General features: G+C 43.2%; 2 protein-coding genes across 4 annotated transcripts in view; one reads left to right on the top strand and one right to left on the bottom strand.

Annotated features, from left to right (window-relative positions):
* ALK (ALK receptor tyrosine kinase) overlaps positions 1–8,314 on the top strand; it is a 312,811-nt gene extending 304,497 nt beyond the window's left edge. Inside the window, 5 exon segments of the mRNA XM_040058905.2 lie at positions 43–144; positions 1,320–1,454; positions 2,019–2,109; positions 3,417–5,492; positions 7,451–8,314. Coding sequence (XP_039914839.1) covers positions 43–144; positions 1,320–1,454; positions 2,019–2,109; positions 3,417–4,115 — 1,027 coding nt within the window. The 3' untranslated portion in view covers positions 4,116–5,492; positions 7,451–8,314.
* Positions 8,315–10,671: 2,357 nt separating this feature from the next.
* CLIP4 (CAP-Gly domain containing linker protein family member 4) overlaps positions 10,672–22,488 on the bottom strand; it is a 33,371-nt gene continuing 21,554 nt past the window's right edge. For all 3 annotated transcript variants that reach the window (XM_040058961.2, XM_040058962.2, XM_040058963.2), the window contains exons 12-18: positions 21,877–21,960; positions 17,656–17,796; positions 17,118–17,246; positions 14,757–14,880; positions 13,932–13,996; positions 13,228–13,300; positions 10,672–12,585 (exon numbers count right to left, since the gene is read on the bottom strand). In XM_040058961.2, the coding sequence (XP_039914895.1) occupies positions 12,264–12,585; positions 13,228–13,300; positions 13,932–13,996; positions 14,757–14,880; positions 17,118–17,246; positions 17,656–17,796; positions 21,877–21,960 (938 nt within the window). In that variant the 3' untranslated portion in view covers positions 10,672–12,263. The remainder of the gene's footprint in view (positions 12,586–13,227; positions 13,301–13,931; positions 13,997–14,756; positions 14,881–17,117; positions 17,247–17,655; positions 17,797–21,876; positions 21,961–22,488) is intronic.

Here is a 22,488-nt window from a genome sequence, read left to right as displayed (position 1 = left end):
TGAATTCTTGACTGACTCTTTTGTTTTGTTTGTTCTTTGCAGAGCCAGCTACTATCGTAAGGGTGGGTGTGCAATGTTGCCTGTCAAATGGATGCCTCCTGAGGCTTTCATGGAAGGGATATTTACATCAAAAACAGACACATGGTGCGCTTCCTTTCCTCCGCTGTCCCGTCTATCTGTGTTGTACTCCTTTTGTAAACTGTGAATATTTTGTAAAAAGCACATGTTTTTGTTCATTTCTCACATACTAGAAAGACAAGTTGGGTCTTTCAGAGCCAGCAGAGTTTGAGGAGACCAGGGAGCAGAAAGGTCAGACCTGTGCAGAAGTGGGTGCTGCAGGGCAGATGAGCAGGCAGGGAAGGGAGATCAAAGCAGATGCAGGTGCTGCTCCAGGGAGGAAAACATCAGTCCCACACTGAGAAAAGCAGCATGGGAGGCTGCAGGCACGATCCATCCTGCCAGTCATGGAGAAGGGTGTTGTACATTGTGGGTTTTGCCTTTCTCCTGGCCTACAGCAGCACTTGGAGCTCCTGAGTGGCCAGAGGTGGGGAGGAAAATTGGGTGAGCAGGAGTCAAGAGTTCAGGGAGTGTGCGGACAAGGAAGTGGCTGGGGGCCAGGACACAGCTCCTGAGCAAACTCCGGCAGAGGAGCAAGGCCCACACTCTCGTACCGCTGAGCTCTGCCTGTCTCAGCACCAAGGAGAGGAGTTTCCCATCACTGCACATCTCTCTACAACTTTAACCAGCAAGGGTGTGGTTTCCAAGCCACTGACCAGGTGAATGCTTTGGGACGGGTCCTGTCCCAGCCACTGTCCCCAGGGCTTTGCAGGCCACAGCACCCAGGCCCAGGGCTGTGTTTGCTAGGGAGGGTTTTTATTGTACTCTTAGTGACAGGTGGGGCCTGTGGGCCTCAGAGCATCAGTGGGAGTTCACTAGCATGACACTTCATGCAGAATAGCTATTCCAAGGAAAAGTTTGCCATCACTCCTGTCTCCAGCAGTGGTCAGTGTCTCAGAAAATGATAACCTGACTTCTGTTACCTCCAGGTGAACACAGCTGAGTACAAGGGCAAAGCAACCATATTTACCTACCGACATCATAGGCTAAAGTCAGCTACTGGTATTTGTTAAAAGATTTTAAAGTTCACTGTTGCAACTGTGCAGCTTATTTATGTCTGAATCTTACAGCAGGATTTCCACCAACTGCCTGATCAAAGGTTGCAGAGAGCAATGCTGATGGTACTGAACCTAAGGGCATTGCCCACTGGTGATGTTCATTCCAGTATCCCTCACTTTATTTCCCTTTGCTTCTGTACTCAGGTCCTTTGGCGTATTGCTGTGGGAGATATTCTCTTTGGGATACATGCCCTACCCCAGCAAAAGCAACCAGGAGGTTCTGGAGTTTGTCACCAATGGAGGAAGGATGGATCCACCTAAAAACTGCCCTGGCCCTGTGTATGAGACTATAACTTTGATATATTCATGCAACTGAGTTTCTGTTTCAAATGCTTTTTCTCTACTCAAAAGTTAATGACTTTTCAGATTGACCTAATCATGACTAATCAGCCTTATTAAACTTTAGTGCCAGTGATTTCTCTAATTTTTCTGTTGTTTTGGAGAGCAATTCCGGGCCCATTTGAGAAGTCCTGGCCCCTGCTTCTTTGGACAAAGACGACACAATATTTCTCTATCTTAGGTTAGCTGTGAAACTTCAATGCATCAGGCTGTTCACAGGCAGGGACATCTGGGCTCCTTTCTCTACAGCCCTGCCTACCTTTAGTGTATTGCCCAAGGGATTTCGGGTGGATGAGTAATTTCTCCAAAAGACTGGATTTCAGCCCACTGGTGATCACATTCCAGTGGTTATCAGTGTATCAGTTGTCCAACTCCAGGGAAAACAGAGAACTCTTATTTGTTAGAAGCAAGAACAGTGATGAATGTCTGTGATTCCTAAGCTGCCGTGAGTTTACATCCCACAGGATCCGCCATTCATGAATATCTCCTCTTCTGCCCCTCCAGCTACCGCATTATGACCCAGTGTTGGCAGCACCAGCCTGAAGATCGGCCAAACTTTGCCATAATCCTGGAGAGGATTGAGTACTGCACTCAGGTATTGGTGTTCATTCATCTTGGATGAGAGGGGTGGAGAGGGTTCTTCTTGAGGAGCTGTCTAGACAAGCCAGGACATGAGATGAGGAGACAGCACTGCACTACTGCAGTCAGCAGTCCAGGGAGACTGATGTCAGCCTGGGACCCCTGGCTGGGATGTTCACCCCATCAGGTGCTTGATCCTTGTCTTTTGCTGCTGAAAGGCGCAGGCTGACACAGCTTTACAAAGAGCACGCCTGTAGCTCTGCCTCTGCTTATAGAGGCGCAGATTCCAACAAGCAGAAGAGCAAAGAAAGGCCAGCATCTGCACTGCTTTCACGTGCCTCATCCCAGCCGCTCCATCCCAGTGGTTCCCTTAAGGCATAGTCAGCACTGAACAGAAATGGTCCCAGCTCAGAGCACCCTTTGCAGGTGGTTTCAGCAGCTGCTGGCAATTTTTTGAATCTGACAGAGCTGGAGGAGGCAGGTGGAAATGGCCAGGCTACAGGAGTGAGTATCCTTAGGCTGAAAAACAGGGAAAAGGTGTGGCTGAGTTTCCAGGCCAAAATCTGATTTACTGGGGTTTTTTTGGTTTTTTTTTTACCACCAGTTTAGCTTGTGAGGAGTGGAGCAGTTTGGGAAATGCTCTCCCACCTGCATCAGGCTCCTTGTATGATCTCACTGTTGTTTGCTTCAGTCCATTTTCTTTCCCTTGCTATTTGGGAAGCTTGATCTGTTTTTTATGTGTGTTTGGACCCTGGGATTGGGGGACATTTTTTTCTGCTATCTGTAGCTTGCGATGGCATATAGCAATAAGTAAAAGGTGCCAGGATCACTGCATTTTCTCTCAGTTTAATTTTCAAAACTGCTTAACTAGCTCAGAACTGCAGTCCCTACGGATTCAGGCTTCAAGGGGTCTGCCAGTATTGTCTTCACTCTCCGTTCCCATTCCTCCCTTGTTGTGTGGAGGCAATACTTACATGGCTCCAGCTTTCTCAATATTATCTGAGAGCATTATGAACGCTGAGATGGTATAGATGCCAAAAAACATTCCCACAGGAAATTTTGCTGAACATAAAAAATGCTTTTCATTGGTTTTGTGCCTCTGCTGTTCTATGGTGAGTTTAAGGGTCACTTTCTTTTAAAGAGTTGGATTTTAAGGATATCCTGTTGCATCTCACACCTAACTGCACTTTGTTTGCATTCCTCATGGAATGTGGGCTCTGGGCGGTGGGATGTATTAAGATCATAGCATGACAGCTGCTAGATGTGTCATTCAATGTGTGATGGCTGCAGACTTTGAGAAATTCCCATTATTCCCTTCGGCAGGATCCCGATGTCATTAACACCGCCTTGCCAGTCGAATACGGCCCATCGGCTGAGGAGGAGGTGGTGATGCGCCCTGACGATCCAGAAGGAATTCCTCCTCTTTTGGTCTCAACACACCAAGACAGAAAGGATGATAAGCAAACCCTGCCTTCTCCACCCCCCCTACCATCAGCCGTCACTGCTGGAAAATCTCTAGGGAAAGTGGGAGCTTTGGAACAGCCAGCGCCGGGGAAGGTGCAGTCAGCCACAGGGGGGGGACACATCAACATGGCCTACGCCCAGTCCAATCCCCCTTCTGAGCTTCACAAAAGCCGGGGCTCCAGAAACAAGCCCACCAACCTCTGGAATCCAACCTATGGTTCCTGGTTTGCAGAGAAGCAGGCCAGCAAAAACAGTTCTCTGCTGGAGAAGGAGAGGCCCGAGAGGGAGAATTTGGGACAGGAAGGAAACTGTACTGTGGGGCCCAACATTGTGACTGGCAGGCTGCCAGGCTCCTCCCTGCTCTTAGAGCCATCTTCCCTAACTGCAAGTGTTAAAGAAGTGCCTCTCTTTAGGCTTCGCCACTTCCCCTGTGGGAATGTCAACTATGGATATCAACAGCAGGGCTTACCCTTGGAAAACTCCACACCACCTTGCGCTAGCAGCTACGAGGACCCTGTCCTTAGAAACAAGAGCCACATAACCCAGCAGGGGCCCTGAGAGCCCTCGACCCTCTCTTGACTTTTCCCCCGTGTGGCCCCTGAGCCTTGAAGAGATGTCCTGTTACCCAACACACCACGAGCAAGGCATCTGACAGCATCACCTCCTATTTTGTGCAAACTTGCTCCAAAAGTGCCACCCTTGACGCTGTAATTTCTACTAACCTGAGGCTTCAAACCACCGGAGCCCCAGTAGAGTCAAAGGAACAAGGGGGAGGGAGGATGCAGGGAACTGCTGTTAACTGCAAGGCCCAGCTGCTGTTGCATCAACTCATCCGCATGGTTGTTGTCATGCCCTTCCCGTGAGCTTTTCCCAGTTGTGCGTCCTCTGCTTCCATGTCAAGCTGTGGCTCACTGCCATGAGTGTTTCATGTCTGGGCTTTTCCGTGCCAAACTTGTCGTTGCTGTGGAAGACTTGGAGGTCTCCTGCTGCTGGCCAAGCTTGTAGTGGGTTTGGGAAGAGCGTCCTCTGTCCAAACAAACAAACAAACAAAAAAACCACACCAGCGCTGAATGGTGACGCAATGGCACATTCTCAAGTCTTGTTCCAGCTACAATCCAGTCTTCAAAAGTCCTTGAATGCACAGTGTCGTAGGGGTGCTGGTAGGGCAATGGAAAAACCCTGGTCACACTGCATCAGTTGAAGGGGAGAGGAGAGGAAGACGAGGACGGGTGTAGAGGCTATGAGGCATTCAGGGGGCGGGCATTGTTTGGCTGGGATTTTCTTTGGTTTGTTTTTGTTTACCTATGCTTAAGCACCAGAACTGAGTAAAGCCCTTTAGAATTCCTTCTGTCCTACAAAAGTAGGAATGCCCTTCATCAGGAACCTGTGAGTGTCAAGTGGAATCAAGGTGAAGCTTTAAAGGACTATGGTCATGAGAGAGACTTTCCCCACACCCTGAAAATGGACAGCCACCTGCATACCTCGAAGGTTTGAAATAGCCTTTGACATACCCTGTACGAACAACACCATTAAGGCAGAAGACTACATCGTGCCACTGTCTGGAAGCCAGATACTGTCTGTATTGAAGGGTCTAAGAACCCTTTTTCCTTCAACAAACTACATGTATGATAGTGGTTTAAGGACAAACACTCCATTGACTCACTTTGTACACCCCGTGCATGAAAAATATTCCAGTTAAGTGTATTGTCAAAACATAGATGTAGGAAATGATTCATGTGTAAAGATGTGCATTAGTAACTTCAGCTTAGGGTTGGGAGAGCTGTTTAAGCATGAACGCTATCCAAAAAAGGGGTGCTTATTTCCATAGAAACGGGACTACTGGACCATCAGCAAAGGAATGGGAAGGTTCTTCAGTCTGAGACTCTTTGTTTCAGTGAAGTGACCCTGAGTCTGGCCCTGGATCCAAACATTGAGGTAAGCTTCCTGTCTTCATAAGGGAACAAACCAGAATTCCTGTACATCCTAAACTTTGGGATGGGCAGATTGAAACTGGAGGACTTGGCTTGGGCCAACCCCTTGCAAAAAACATATTGCAGGGAGAGCAGTAGTGTGCTCTCCTAGTTTGCCTTTCTGATGCCTCTGATATACAGAATTAAATCCTTTTTTTTAGACCAAAGCCAAAAGTAGATGTGGTGACTGGTTAACAGGCTGTGCTTGTGTGTTGGAAAGCTTGGGTCTGGGGCTGCTCTGAATTTCATGTTCATCTGCTAGAGATCCATCCCACTGCTGCTGCATGGGTTATGCGGGATAACAAGGGTTATACTTACAGGTTGAGCTAAGAGGGTATTTGTCATCTCCAAGGCTATTAGGCTTGCAGCTCTTACTGTGAAATAGCCACTGGGGAAGGATTCTATCTAGCTTAGGACTGTGTTAGTGTCACACCAGTCTCTCTCTCTAGCTCAGTAAACTCAATGGGGTAGTTTCTCAAGTCTCAGGAAAGCTGATTAATTCAGGAGGCAAGCACTATCTGAACAATTTATTACCCTAGTACATTATTCACATATAACAGCAATCTTCATTTAAGTATTCCAGCTTTCTCATTTTCAGAAGAGCTGAAGCTCCTCATTCTTTTCTTTAGTTTTTCTTTGCAAAGGAGCACATTCTGAGTTTTTGCTGCCTTACAAAGTTACTGAGGGCAGAAGCTGACCTGTTTACTGATGAGTGTTTTCAAAAGAATGCACAAGAACAAAAAGTTGCTAAGTTAATGATCTTTAACTAGCTGAAAGTATTAATTTTTGGATCTGGGGCAGCAGCTTCAATGCTGCACAAATGCAGATAAGCAGCTAGGTTACGATGTTGAAGGTGGCATTTCTAAAGAAACTTAAAAAGCACAAGCAGCAAGAGATGATTTTAAGTCTGTAGGTGTGAAAGGCAGGCTCCCCCAGCCGTGGGAGAGTGTGCTTACTGCTCTGGGCTTGTGCTGCGCAGTTATTTTATCATAGAATTTCTACCAAAATGCTCTTACAGAATGGGAGTTGTAAAAAAATGAAGAGCTAAACATGTTCCTGCTTCTTACCTATGGAATATGTCAAGGGAGAATTCTGATCAGGGTAAATTAGTGAATTACTATTGAAATTCTCCAGTCTGCTGAGTAGAGTGCATTGAGACAAATACTGTTCAGCACTGGCAGCTGCTCTTAAGTGAGCTTCCCTCTAATGTCTTTGTTGTGGGTTCTTTCATGGTTTGGATTTTCTCAGTTGGTTGGAGTTTGGGAGTTTGTTTGTATTATTGGGGGTTTTTTTTAATCCCTCTCTCTCAACTCTTGGAATTCAGAAATCCAGTTTGGGCTTATTTTTAATGTTAAAACCATACCATTTCTGAGCTCCACAGCAAGCATTTAGTTTGGTATCCCTGTGTGCTGTCCAATCACAGTACCCCAGGTTGCAAAAACTGTTCTGTAAATATTGGAGCTAATCAAATCTTCTCACTTAGAAACAAGAGCTGGAGCATTTACCTGTCCTGTTTCTTAGAAAACAAATACTACCATTAATTGCTTGGACCAAAGGGTGCTGTGTTACTTGTGTTCAGGCTGCAGTTACCATGATCATGAACCAGAAATTTTAATTTCTGTGTCTAGGACAATTCACCTCTTCGGTACTCAGAGCTGCAGGGACCAGAAGGGATTTAAGTTACCATGGGCTCACCAGACCAAAGCATTCTATAAATCCCAAATTCCTCTATCAAACCCCTCCATGCTAGGAGAAAAACAAATTCAAGTTATTTTAACCCTCTTACCCATTTTTGTCGATGACTTATTTTTTAAATTATAGATTATTGACACACTGTATGTTTTTAAGGTACTTATTTTAAGACGGTTAATCTTTTGTGTTGGTAATAATGATGTTCCAATTTATGTCTTCCTCATTCTACAGTGGAAAAGTGGGAAGCAGTGTGATCTACAGGATGTAAAGCACAACTGGGAAAAACCCTGTGCTACCCCTCTTATGCTCTGAAAATGGCTTATTTCCATGTGGATGTTACCTGGTTTCCTATAGAAGATAAGTAGGGTTCTGATTCCATGAGCTGCTGGAAGTAAACTAGTTTTGGATGCCTGTCTCACTACCTTTCCAGTTGTCCCATCATCATCCCTTTTTGCTACTGAACCTTGTTTCTCCACCATGTGCCTGGGAATGAAGCGAGGACAGGAGCGAGGGTGGTTCTGCTCCCCCGAGGCGCAGTGAGGGAGCAGGGTGGGAGAGGGCTTGGCCCAGAGGAGGTGGTGCAGGGAGAGGAGGTGCAGGGACCACAGGAGGGAAGCCCCAGGGCTGCATTAATTTGGCCGAGGCGGTGTCCAGCTTCCCTGCACAGCCTCTGCAGGAGCAGCGGCAGCACGGCACACGAGGGCTGAAAGAGGGAATGACAGGTGCCACTTTGCATGTCTGGTACTGTGCCTGGCTCCTGGGGAATGAGAACCTTGACATGGGAATAGCATGAAACAGCCTTCCACAGCAGCAAAGACATCGCCGTTTGTCTGTCCCAGAGTTAAACCCGTCACAGGGAAATGTCCCAAGTGTCCACATGTGGCTTCTTTAAGTACCGAGCTTCATTATAGGAGTGTCCATCTCATGTACAGCCATTTATGCAACATTGTTTATAAAGGAAGGGCCTGTGCACTTCAGGGATACTATGAAGAAAAATACTAATATATGGTCATTGAGTATTTTGTATTGAATAGTGTATTTGTATTGTAAACAAGTGTAGTGAACCACAAGGCATGAAGACAAATAAAGTGACAGTAGCTGGATTTCTCCGTGTCGGGCTGTGCAATGATTGGATCGTCAGAGGGAGGTCTCTGGACATCCACCTTTACTTGGCAGAGTTGCAGAAGTACTGAGGTGATGAACACCCTAAGGAGCAGGTTTGGTGGTACCCTGAGCCACCTTTTGGGCCTGAAACAGCTGTTCCAGACGTCTTTGCATTGCTAATGCTACACACCAATTTTCTCTCAGGGGAGGGTGCCCTTCCCTCTATCACAAGGAAAGCTGGCTTGTACCCACAGCAAACTAACTGGCCAGTATAAAAAGAGAAAAGGATATGGATGAAGATATATTTTGGTGTTTTCCTAAATGCATAGACCTAAGACAGCCTTGGAGTCTGGGCTGGGGGTAGATCTACCTATAAGCTGTATTTTAATACATTTTCAGTATTGGAAATGACAGTATTGAATCTTGTGACACTTTTAGGAAGAGGTAGCTCCTGCCCCGAAGCACACACTTTTTATCCCATCCCATGCCACTCCTATGGCCTAGGTAGCTGCATTCTCAAGAAACGTGCCTTGAAATTAGGACTGGCTTACTATAAACTTTCTCCTTCACGTGCTCATTCTACTGCAGCATAGTGCTGTGGTTTGGTTAACAAGACTCTTCGAGTAGGCACCTCTCCCCTCCCTCCTTTGTTTTCTTCCCTCTCTTAACTCAGAAAGGTGCTCTCCTGTGCTCTTCCAGGAACAGGGCTGGTCAGCAGCCAGCCACCACAGCCTGGTTTGCATCTGGCATGGGCTGGAAATCTGTGCTCTAACTCCCCTTTCTTCCAGAGTTGGCTGTCTGCAGCCAGGCAGGGAACAGGTGTGTACTCTGCTATATGGCTTTCAGGGACAGTTTCAGTTTCCACCTGGTCCTTGACATGGCTTCTGCAAACGCTGAACTCTGAACAAGCCATGACAGAAATGCCGAATTTGCCATCTCTCACAGGTACCAGAGTTAACTTGTCAGAGGAACTACTGTCTTGCAGATCTGCAGAGCCAGCCTTGCATCCGTGTGCCTCGGACATTGCTGACCTGCAGCACTCTGAAAGCTCAGGCTCCCTGCCCAGAAAACCATTACTGTCACCATCTGCAAATCAGCCACTGAGTCCAGCTGAGCTGAACTCCCTAGAACTTAATTCCCCCATCCTTGGACACCTCAAGAAATTCTCATCCTCCTGTCCACATCCACCTGTGGTCTCTGCAGCCAGTGTTCAAGAAAGCTTGAAAGATTTAATTGCTAAGAGTACTAAGGAAGGACATTTTCTTTATTGGAACCTGAGACAGACTGTGGGATAAGGACTGGCCTCAGAGTCTGCACTGAGAGCAAGAATTGCTGGGGACCATCTGTTTATTTATTTATAAACTACAGATAATGCTTTATTTATGTAATTTATCAGAACTGTGAGGATCATTTGGCTTTTCTTCTAACCAGTCAGGGGCTGTGATAGTACAGTCCTCTGCTCAACACCTAATTTCAAACTTCACTGCCACTTTTTCAGAATTTTTTTTTATGACAGTGTCCTCCTGCAAGAGTTGAAGTAAAGGATTATGGCAACTTACCTTGGATTTAGGGAAGCACAAATCCCTTCCCATCATCACCTTGAAGACAGCCATCAGTAATCCTTTCTGGAATGGACTGATTTATTTCTGTTTCACACAGCATAAATTTACAGTGCTTCTTGCTTCCTGGCAGAAGATTCTGAGAGCTACCAAAACAGCTCCATCCTGATAACAGTGAGACTTGTTCCTCTAAGCTACAGTGCTCAAGCCAATGACAACCAGAATTTCCAGGAGAGATGTGCTGCTGGCTGAAGCTGAAAGGGAAGGTAGAGCACATACCCCAGTGCCAGACCCTGCTTCCAGCTGCACTGCCTAGAGCTATGGAGCTGTGGAAGGTGGAGCCTGACACCCTTGCAGGAAAAACAAGCTCCCACTGAATCATCTGTGCCAGACAGACCACACAGAAATGGTGTGACTAAAAAGCTGCCTCACCTTGCTGCCTCACCCCCACACTTGTCCCCCTACCTACCTCCTGGAGAATTCCAGCCACTCCTCAGATAAAGCAGTTCCACCCATTCCATCTGGTGAGGCAGGAAAAGAGCATTCCTGATAAAGAGTGTCTCCTCCCAGAAACTCCACCGCTCACCGAGGAGCACCAGGCTGTGACAGAATGCGTTGTGCAAAGGCTTTGGTTGGAACTGGCAGTTCTGTGCTAACAGCCAGGAGAGAGAAAAGCTTCTGCTTCACAGTTGGCAGTTGCTGCTCCCCACTGAACGCCATGCACTTACTTTGTACAGAGAGATGTCCTTCTCTACCTTCTGTAAAAACCCAGAGAAAATTCTTTTTGCACTACTCTTTAACAGGGTTTCATTTTATTAATACCAGGGGGAAACAGATATTAGGACAAAGTAAAGTCAGTACATCACTGAGTATCTGCATCTCTAAATATAAAGCATTACGGTTTTTTTACATTCAAATTTACAGCTTTTATGTTCAATTAAAAATTCCCATAAGTTAGAATATGATATCCATTATTTTAAATACAGATCAGGAAAATAGCTACAGCAACATTTAAAAGAAGGTTACAGCAGCAGGATTCTGTCTAAAAATAGGATATTACAATTTAAAGTGTCACTTCTTCAAGTAGGCAAGAGCAAGCAAATCATTTAAGAGTAAATGTGTAAATGAACACAAACCCATCCAGTTAAGATAATGTTTACATATACTGAGCAATTAAAATACAGTCTATGTTTAAAACATGGACAAAAGATTAGCTGTTCTAAAAGGCTGTTACACAAATTATGTCACATAAAGGCCCATTACAGTGCTGTACCTAAAACTATTCTTAATTCATCATAAGATCTCACAAAAAATTTATACTGGAAACTGTTCCAAAGCAAACAAAAAGAAACATGTATCACAAACTAATCAAATAATGGCAACAGCTTGCTTGAAAACCCTGAATCTGTTCCATACCATTGGCAGGAATTACCTTGCTGTATTTATACAGGCTTAATATTATATATTCCACTCTGGGTTTATTTGTATTTTATAGCTGTGACACTCATTGCCTGCAGCACCCCAAACAAAAAAAAAAGTCTCTAAAAATGAGAGAAAGCTCTCAAGGAGAGTGCAAAGTGCGTTATTTTAAACAGTGCATCTTATATGTAGCTCCTTCTACAAATGCAGAACAAAAAGTGCTTGTTACTGTACAGACTGACATGCAGCATATTTGTGCTTTTTAAAGGCTTTTTATTTAATTGCTGCTCTTCACTAGAGAGGGGAAAATCCTTGTATTTATCAGCCCTTTTGCATTATGGAGAAGAGGAAGGAGACAGAAGAGGAGAGATTTGAACAATAAAATGCAAAAATACTCCACAACTGTTTGAAAAAGGGGGGGTGGGGGGGGGAGGTTTGGGGTTCTTTCCCCTCCTTTCTTATTGCTAGCAGCTGGTATTGGAATTGACAAAGTGCCCAGGAACCAGGCTAATGTCACTCATCAACCACCTCTGCTGTCAAAAGCAGGCAATGCACAAACATTCCCAGTTCATTACTACACAGAGAAAAACCCTCTAAATACTACATGAACCACAGAGGAACTTTAGAGAACGCTGCAGACGCTCTGTTCTCCAACTGGAAGAGTTTTCAAATGATGCAGCAGCTTAAACCCAAGATGCTTTAATAACCTTCCAGACAAGGGTCATTAAAGTAAGAGAAACTCAACAGTGGTTGTACTTCTTAACATGCCTCAACTCCTTTTTAATCTATTTTATATATATATATTTATATAAAATATATATATTATATACACACACATACATATATAGCTATGTACGTAAAATGCAAATGCAGATTTAAAGACTCCAAAACAAGTTTGCATTCTAGGCAGGGATGTTTGTGCTTTAAAATACTCCTTCCCCACTCACCGAGTGCACTGGGGCTCAGCAAATATCATCCACCAGCTTTGCCCCGTTGATCCCACGGTAGGTGACCCTGCTGGGCCGCACCAAGACGCCGTGGTTCAGCTTGCAGGTGAAGTAGCGCTTTTCCCCCACGGAGCCGTCGTTCTTCCCCTTGGCACTGCGGAGCTCCAGCCCCAGCCAGATCCCTGGGGCAAAGGCCGTGGGACCGATGTACCTGATGGTGCCCATTTCATTGGAGCTGGTCAGGAGAACCTGGGAGCCTTCGTGCAGCTTCACGGGCCCCTCGGAGAGAGCTGTAGTGCTGCTGCTCCAGCTGCGCCGCAACACAGAGCTCTTGGATCTTGTGAGAAAAGAAAGGGAACAAAAAAAGTCTCTTGTTTTGTTAGAAAGCATCGAGGGCAAATCTGTAACTCAAGGAAGTGCATGGGGGAAAAAAAAAGACACCCTCAAATCCTTTTTAGAAAACCTGGGCTCGATCTCACGTCACTAACAAACCATGAAATAACAGTGGCAGGCTGCTACAATTGGCAGTCTGAAGTACTGGAAAAGCAATTTCCTTCACCTGATGCTAGGATCTACAACATTTACAGCAGGTGATAATATTGGTAAATTAAGCCATACAAAACATTTTATTTGGGGCTTAAAACGGTTTAACCAAACAACTTTTAACATACAAGTGTCAGTCAGGATCACCAGAACAAAGTGAAGCCCTTTACCAAGAGTCTCTGAACTTCACCCAGCTGCGTGAAAATACAAAAATTTGGAGAATATGCAGTGCTGAATGACTGGAAAACAACTTCAATGCCAGCCTCAATTCTAGGCCTGTACTCCTGGCTGCCCATGGAAAAACAGTATATTACTGGTCCATTTCGGAAAGAAAAAAAATGAACGTGTAAAGGTCTAGATATGCTATATGCATGAAAGGGGTTTTTTTTGAGCTAACAGCCAGCTGACCCAAGTACTTGAAACTCGTAACACTCACCTAACAAAGGCATTTCTTCTGTTTATCTCCTTTTGTGAAGATGCAGAAGTGGTACTTAGACTGCGTCTAAAACCTGAATGGAAAGATTAATAAGCTGTGTAGGGGCTTCTTAAGGAAAAAACAACCTTTATGAACGCATATTCTTTGTGTTTTCTTTTATACTGCTTCCACTACATTTGCTGCACATTCTCCCTTCTCATTTGGAAATTAAACAATTAAACTTCTCATGAACTATATATGCCTATAATGTTTGGCTTTTAAGAGGGAACAAAAATTAAATTAAACAAACCAAACAAGGGTAATTTGAAGGTCTTTGCGCAAAAAGCATAAGTAGAGGAAAAGAAAATCAACTACTTCAAGTACGTCACACAAGTTTTAGTAATTTCATAGGGACGTCCCCCTACTGCTCCCTTTATCAATCTCAATTTGTATTAAGGAGCAGGTTCCATTTCCCTTTCTCTCCAATTAGCAATAAGGGAAGACTGCCAACAACCATATCTGACATAATTCTTTCTGCCAGTAGCGTGTTAGAAACAATCTAGTACTCCACAGTTCCTTCGGCAGGCTACATTTTTAGGAAGGGAGCAGCCAGACTGCTGGCTGGCATTTGGGGTCCCTGAAAATCTCATGTGCTTTTGGAGAAGTTGGCTTTGTGTAGATGGTTTTGGCTGCCTCACCCAAATCCCAATGTCCCTCAACCCTACCTGGAAAAGTGTGAGTTACTTTACTCCACGAAGTCTCTGTGAGAGAATCCAGAGAACCTGTTAGTCTGAAAAGCAATAACACAATGAAGAGGTCATTTCAACTCAACTTTGAACAAACCTACTGGCTTCTTGTCAGATAGTGATGAGGTTTTGATTCTTTCCTTCTCCATCTGCCCTCAACAGACACCAACATTCCTGCTGCACTCAGACTGCTATGCAAGAAGGGCCTGGAGCAAATCAGTGTATTTGAGTTACTTGCCTCTCACTCACTGAGACAGCAGGTATAATTCTGAGGCAAGTTCCTGACAGTTTGCCTGAGCTGGCTCATTCAGAGAAATAAAAGAAAAAACATGTCTGGCAGAGTAACTACATACAAATACAGGAGGAAAGGGTACAGAACTCCTTGGATGCTCTTCCTGGAACCTAAGGAAGAGACTACAAGCAAGTGGTGCATGCTTTGTTGAATCCTCTGTGCAGTTAGCTGGGATAAAAAAAGCATTTCCAGTCACGGCCAAGGGCAATTTCCTTTCATAATTGAATTTAGAAGAACACCTCAGGATGGGGTTATGAAAGTAAGGTTTAAAGAACACAGACTATCAGAGGCCCCGGAATAAAAATACTTCAGGTAGCTGCAAGAGAAAGAGGGAGATGCATTTCCAGTTTTACACCCTGCTTTCAAGAAGCTGATCTAAAACCACCAGGTTTTTAATGGAGGTTACAAACTTCCATTTGCATTTTCTGCATCTGTCAAAATTTTGTTTCACACTGGAAATGTATTAAGAAATCATCTGGCAACCCAAACATCACAAGAGCTTCAGCGCTCACCTCTGTACACGAGATGGGGGTGCAAATATGCCATATCTGGGAAGGCAACTGAAGTACTGCACTCCTCCCACAGAGCCATCATTCTTCCCATGGGGCTTGTCCAATTCAATTCCACACCAGAATCCTACATTGCAAAACAGGAAAATCAGGGCATTTTGAAGAAAACATTACAGGCTTTTTTTCATCTAGGCCACTGTCACAGTTGGCATTTACCCACATCAAGGAAAACAGCTTCTAGTCAGAAAATGCCAAGATGCTAGTAGTAAATATGTACATTATAAAATAGTTATCTATGCAATTCTGCAGAAATTATACCCTAATAAATCTAAAGATAATTATCTCAGCATTTTTATATGCTATTAATAAAATTACTGGCATTTTAATTAATAAAAAAAAGGTAAAATATTTGAGGAATATCTATCTATACATACTAAAATCAAATAGAATGTTACTGAACAAAACTGGCTATTGGACAACAAGTAGACAGGAAAGAGCAGCACTGCTGTTTCATGTGTCCCTCTTCAGTCTTCTGACCACATGGTTTATACCTCATCTGAGATCATCAACAGTAAAATTAAAGTTTTGATATTAATTCATTCTTTCTCTCCAACTAGCAAGTTATAATTAATATAAATTGCAAGGCTGGTTGTGTGATATCAAGAGAAGGGTGCAAGAATTGGAACTGGCCATCAATTAATCTCGTACAGAACACTGAATAGGCAGTAAGATGTTAATGAGCTTGATCATTCATAACCTGTGATAAATGTGAGCTAATTACATAAAGGTGCTAAATTACATACTCCATTAGTAGTCCTTATGCTATCCATCCCCAAAAGATTCAGAATTTAATTCAAGTCACTTGGTACTAAGGCACTGGATAAAACTGCAATTCTAATTATCAGCTCAAGAAACTCAGGAATGACAGCTTATGAGTTAGAAGGGCTCCATGTATCAGAAGTTCTCCCCTTCCCATTTTTAGAATTAAAGAAAGATCTGCATTGCAGCAAAAGGAACAAACCTTGGATAACTTCCAGAGCTTTGATACACATTAGAACTGAAATACTTAAACATGCATCTGTTACATTTTCTATAAATTATTGGGTTAGCAAGTGGTATTTGATGATGATTTGTCATCTTTTCAACCTCACTTCTTACAACAGCATGTTTTCCTCCAAAAAATTATGTTCCTGATTTAAAGAAGAGGGGGAGGAGACTTAACACCATCAAACAGCTTTCTTATTTCACAGTTGTGGGAAACAGTCCTTTTCTCACTGATCACTTTGTCAGCAATAACACGAAGAGTGATGACATTGAAGTGTCCCTCAGGTAACTGCAGTACCTGAGCAAGGGCTGCCTACAGTGAAACTGGGGAACATAGCAGGGATAAAACAAATACAGAGCTTGTACCATAACCTTGCATCCTGACGGGGTTTGTTAAATGCTGATGCCACCCAGTGTCACGACAGAGTATTGCCAATGACACAGCCCTCACCCAGACCACGTACTCAACACCACTTACCAACTGCTTCTGCATCACTCCTGCAGTGAGATTATAGATAGGGCCACAGAGGAGATAAATTTGGTTACAGTATTGGAAATTAATTTCCACAGTGTAGAACAACTGTCCGCCTTTGACAGCACTGGGTTTGACTGCAAAGTGCTTTCTTGCAAGGGGAAGGGAGAAGCTGAATGGGAGAAGGATCAGAAAACAGTGGTAGGAGTTGGGGCTTTTTGAGATATTTGCTACTTTAACTAACAAACCTTTAGGTCACAAGATCAATAAAATTTTAATGTTCAGTTACCGTCTTAAAGATGCCAAGAAGTTAAGAAATGAGACTGGTACACAACATAAGAGTGCCACTATTTTTATAAGAGACAAGCTGTGTCAAAAAGCCTTAATTCAAAAAGTGAGGAGTAACTGGATGTGATCTCAATAAACTACATACCCCTTTGGAGACTAAACTGAGGATTTTCAGAAAGCTTTGTCAAGAAGTTGGACTCTATGATCCTTGTGGGTCCCTTCGAAGTCAGAATATTCTGTGATTCTGTAATACCTACAACTTCAAGATCAAAGTATCTCTCCTATTTAAGTCATGATAGTGGAAAAGTAAAAGTCACATTTTAAACCATTATTTTTTCCTGACAGTTGCATTAAAGAAAAAATATACAGTGAAACATAAGATGGAAAGGGAGGGGAGGAGGGAGAGAGGAGAGAAACAAAGAACTTGGAAACAAACCAATTTAAATTTAGAAATTTTTTGGAAGGAGTAAGTGAAAAGATGGATTTCCATTCATGTGTTCACATGTAAGCTATTCCATACTGATTTGACAACATACACATACATAGAGCATTGCACATACCTGGTGCAAATTTTGTTGTCCCACAAAATCTAACAGTGCCTGTTCTCTGGCCCACCACCAGTACTCTGTCTCCAACCTGGATTTCTCCATCAAGAGCATTTTTCCTCGTGGTTGGGGAACTATACAGCCCTGGTCAAGAAAAGAACAAAATCTGAAATTAGGGAGATTAAATCTTTAAGGAAGTTTCCAATAGCAAGCCAACTGATTAGTGAACAGAGTATTTATCTCTAACACAGTGTACCTTCAACACAAGGCAACACAAATTTTGCTTAGACAAAAACTTGTTTTGTGCCAGCATGAAAACTTTCCTCTGCTCTGAAAAGGTACAGTGACCAACTATAAAAACACTTTGCATCTTGAAGATGGTACAGAAATCTTTCTAAAAGTTGCCAGACTTAGGCTTATGGTTAAACTACTTCTTAAGTGTCTTTCTCCAACTATCTCAGATTCTGAAAAAACACAAGTAGTTCTACGTAAGTACTTAATGAAGCAGTGAACTTCCCCCTGTGAAAATACACCTCAATACAACAGATCATACCAGCACTAATCTTAGATGAGGCAGAAGACACTCTTGTCAGGGCCTTTTTACTGCTGCTTGTTGAGTTCCTCTTCTTGGAGTAATTCCTTTTGCCTTCCAAGGAGGTACTAGAAGAGGAAGAGCTGCTGTACCCAGGAAAACCTAAAGACATAAATGAAAGCTGTCCTTCAGGGATTGTATTTCAGAAAGGAATAGATTAAGCAGAAAGGAGAGCTTTTGAAATATGGAAGTTATCAACTCTCCATGGAGGGCAGAATACAAAGTAAAGAGCCAAAGTTAGAACTCGTTATGCAACATTTGCACAAACACCTGTCAAGAATGACACTGGTGCACATCAGTTTGGTCTTGGAAATACAGTGATAGCTGAGTGCTAGAAGAGCTCTCCAAAAGCCCATATTTATTATTCTATGAAAATTCATCTAAACAGTCCCAAGCATATTTATTAAAATACATGAGCTTTAGTAATAAGAGATCATACCACCAGCCTTTCAGCATCCAGCCTAGTAAAGATTTGATGAGAAGTGGAAAGAAGGTGATTTAATGTGAGTGAATTATTGCCTGGATTAAAGCCTACTATATTCCATTACATACTGTATTAATATTAAAATCTGTACTATAAAACAAGAATGAGAAATAAATCACTTTTATCTCCATTTGCAAACCCTAAAGTCTAAAATGCCCAGTAAGACTTACGTTCATCTTTCCTGCTTCCTTTTCAAGGCTCTTCTCCCCCTTCTCAACCCCTTCTGCCCAAAATGAGGCAGGGTACAACAAGACACATCTATGCCTCAGCTTATCAATGTGAAAAATTACGATAATATTGCTTATCAAACTTTCCAGACTTTTGAGAAGGTTAATCCATTCGCTTTCGCAAACAGCTTGATATCAACATGGGGTTAGTTTGTTCAATGTAATTTAATTCTCTAATTTTGCAAAGCAGTAAAGAACTGAGGAAAGGCAAAGGCAGTGGGTCCAAACAAAAGCTGAGGACAGAGATCTGAAGACTGAGATACTCACTGCAGCTATGCAACGATGAAGAAAACGCAGATTAGTGACTAAACAGGCAAACTTCAGCTCCATGTCTGAGGTATAAAGACATGTGCATTTGCAAACACATGCTACAAGCCTTTGTTTAGAAGCCAGTCCAGGGATGGATTCACTGGAGGTAGACCACCATTTTTACAGGGATGCAACAAAACCTTCTCCAGCTAAACCTTCGTTTTGTGGGAAATCACAGGGTGGGAGAAGGAAAAGCAGAAAGGACTTAAGCAGGCTGCATAATTGGTTCCTTTCCCTTCAGGCAAAACAATTATTTGCTATGACACTCCTGATAGGTGAGTATTCGGCCTGCTCTTAAAAGCCTCCCATCAGGGAGATCTCAAGACTTCCACAGTAGTGTATTTCACATAATTATCTCTAGTGTTACAGGGTTTTCCCCCCCTAATATAAAACCTCAATCACCACCGGTTTAGATCAAGGCTTTTTACTCCTGCTACACATGCAGAGTGGATTATACTATCCCTTGTATTCCAAAGCTTCCAGTTTCATGCCTTTCATCTTCTGTCTTTTTAATCACACAATCACAAATTTCGAGTCTTTACTCCTATGTTATGTTTTATAAAACCAGTTGATGTCATTTCTGAATTCTCTCTGAATTCACAACTGTTCACTCACAGAAGATATAAGTTGCGTTCCTGCACAGACCTCCTGGAGTTAAGTCCAGAGGAGGCCATTATCATGGGTTGGCAGGGGTTTGTTTCTAGTTATAGAGAAACGTAGAATGTTTTTCCCTGCCAGGACCTTAGAGTTGCTTTGTGGGGGAAGGGGGAAGAACGGGGACCTATCAGAAAGCTAGCCAAAATATTGGCAGCTAATTTAACCAATGAAGATGCCAAATGCGACTTGGGGCAGTCCCCATTTAAAACCCTCATCGGGAGCAGCCGGCTCCTATTGTTCTGAGAGAGCCATGAGGTAACATGGTGGGCAGCCGGGCCGGGCCCAGCTCGGCCTCCGGGAGCTGCTGCCCGCGTGGGGAGCGGCCAGGGTCGGGCCTCCTTCTCCTCTTTCTCCCGGCTGCCAGCGGGAGAGGGCGGAGAGCAGCTCAGCAATGCCACGTGCTTACAGCTGTGGGGCACTTGTGAGCCGGGCCGCCCTGGATGAGCCCGGCGTGGAGGAGAGGACCTCCAGCGGCTTCCCCTGCTGGCACCGCTTGGCATCCCTCCAGCCCCGGGCCAGGGAGCGAGCACACGGCCACTGCGGGCCGGGGCAGAGTCAACCCCTCCCTAGCAACACGGAGCTCCTGGAGCACAGCCCTTCCTTAAAAGAGAGCACAGAAAACAGAGGGTACGTAGAACAGAAACATGAACTCGGTGGATTAGAAGTGAAAGAACTCATAATATTGAAATAGGATTGAAGAAGAGCACATTTTTAACTGGACTTCTCTAGGGTAAATGATAGAGAAATGGGCTGTTCTTTGTAGCATCTTAGTGTTGTTGGGGAGAATGCACATTCTGATCAAAATTTAGGACTGATGTGACTGAGATTTAATTGAGAACTTTAAAGCCCCCGCTCCTGGGTTAAAAGGAGGTCTCAGCCTTTGAGACAAAGATGATTTTAGATTAGAAGAAGTATTTGTAAATAGTATCCCAGATACACTGAGAGGCCTGTAGGTAGTAAATGAAGAAGGCTGCTAATAAATAGAACAGCACGGTCTGCAAAAACTCCGGGCAGTTACAGATGTGTGATACTAAGAGCCAGTGGACTATTTTGTCTTGTAGCGAATGTCTCCATGAAACTCTTAGAGAGACTCTTCTCCTCAAGTAATGAATGATTATGTTTAAATGGTGAAACTGACTGAAAATCACAAGTTGTGTCTTTCTGTGTTGTTTTATAAGAAAGTTAATAGTTTGTAGGGGGAGGGAAGAGTGTTTTGAAGTTTCATTCTGTTTTAGTTTGGGTTTTCTTTTTCCCAGCTTTATTTTTTTCATTCTAGTAGTGTGTGGTAGTAAAACTGTTTTGCTCATTTTTAAGCTTGAGCCTGCTTTGCTTTTTCTCCTAATCTCTCTCCCACAGAAAAAAAGAATAAACACTAAATTTAGCAACCAGAACTTAGTGAACGTAAAACCACTACAGCCATGAAGATGTTTAGAGGGATGGAGCACCTCTTCTATGTGGAAAGGCTGAGGAGTTTGGGTTGGTCAGCCCCAGAGAAGCCTCACTGTGCCTGAGGGGGGCCTCCAAGAAAGATGGACAGACTTCTCACGAGTAGAAGCAGTGACAGGACAGGGGTAGAAGCTTCAGACTGACAGAAAGGAGGCTTAGATCACACATTAGGAAGAAATTCTTTACTGTGAGGGTGGGAGATGGAACAGGTTACCCAGAGAAGGTATGGATTCCCCTCCATCTTTAAGGTTCCTTCCAAGTCAAACTGCTCAGTGATTCTATGACTTAAAGAAGGCATATTCAAATTCACACTTCAAATTATTCCAAAGAAACACTGCTTTCACCAACACTTATAGTATGATTTTATACACAAAACCTTGAAGGAGACACAATTTTTAGGGTTTGTTCAAGATAGCTAAAAGTGAGGTCCCTTTGTCTTTCAAGCTGAGCAAAGTACCGCTGTGGTAGAAGTTGTTATCCAACTGTGAAACTAGATAATTGCCGAGAATGATTCACATGCAAACTGCACTCTTTAAAAGCTAGTTTCATTTTTCATATTTGAAGCCTGTTATTGTGAGTCTGCCATGATACAATGCCAAGACTGTTAAGCACTGTTAGATGTAACTTTATTACAGAAGCATGAACATACAGATAGAGGAGAGAAAAAAATGCCAGCAGAATATTAAAATTTAGGCAGCAACAATAGAGGGCGAAAGGTCTCACTCAGAAACCTTAGCTGCTAATTCCACAGATCCTCTGCAAGATCATTTACTAAGAGCCAGCTTTAAGGGCTTTTCTATGTTCCTGCCCAAGTATTCAGACAGAAGTGGTTACCAAACCAACACAGAACACCAGCCAAACATCCACACAAGTTATTTTGCTCCTGGAAAACTAAGTACCTACAGCCTGCTTGGGACTTGGATATAAAAAAGCAAGGCAACTTTTTTCTATAGTGTAAATACAGGGCCTTTACAGAGGTAGGGCAGCAATAATACTGCCTCTACCATACACAGAATTTTTCTTAAGATGTTAAAGAAAATTTAAAAATCATTTCATTACCATCTTTTGCAGGTACAGTTCTTCCCCTGTTAGCAGTCAGAAAGTTGTTTTCAGAAGCACTGTCTCTTTTTGCTATATTTAGGCCTATAAAAAGAATATATACCATTAAATACACACATTCTAACAAGTAACAATAATTTTACAGGAAAGTCATGTACAAAAACAGTTTGACAGATTTGCAGATTACTGGATGCATGGAAAAATGGACAAAACTGATTCCTCAGACACTTGATAAATGGGTAAAACAAGAACTGCAGAATTGTTTGGATGGGTAAGCACTGATATTAAACCCCTTAACACCTTATACCAGTCCAAACTATCTTGCCAAACAATAAACAAATGGTCTATAAAATATTAATTTTTATATTGAAGGAGTTTTATTTAAATAGTTCAAACATTCATACCTGTTACATTCAACAGTACTTAAGGTCTACTATTCACCAGTATTAATTTCACAATTTCTGCTTTAAAGATTACACATCAAGGTTTTGAGAGAGATTTGAGATCAAATCTTCAGACTACAAATAATGATGTAAGCATGCCAATATTATTTTTAAGAGCCTAATTCTCAGAGCTGCAACGTTGTGATATGTATAAGAACTCGTACTCCCA

Source organism: Hirundo rustica, chromosome 3 (genome assembly GCF_015227805.2).
Source record: "Hirundo rustica isolate bHirRus1 chromosome 3, bHirRus1.pri.v3, whole genome shotgun sequence".
NCBI lineage: Eukaryota > Metazoa > Chordata > Aves > Passeriformes > Hirundinidae > Hirundo > Hirundo rustica.
This window is presented reverse-complemented; position numbering and strand designations above follow the sequence as displayed.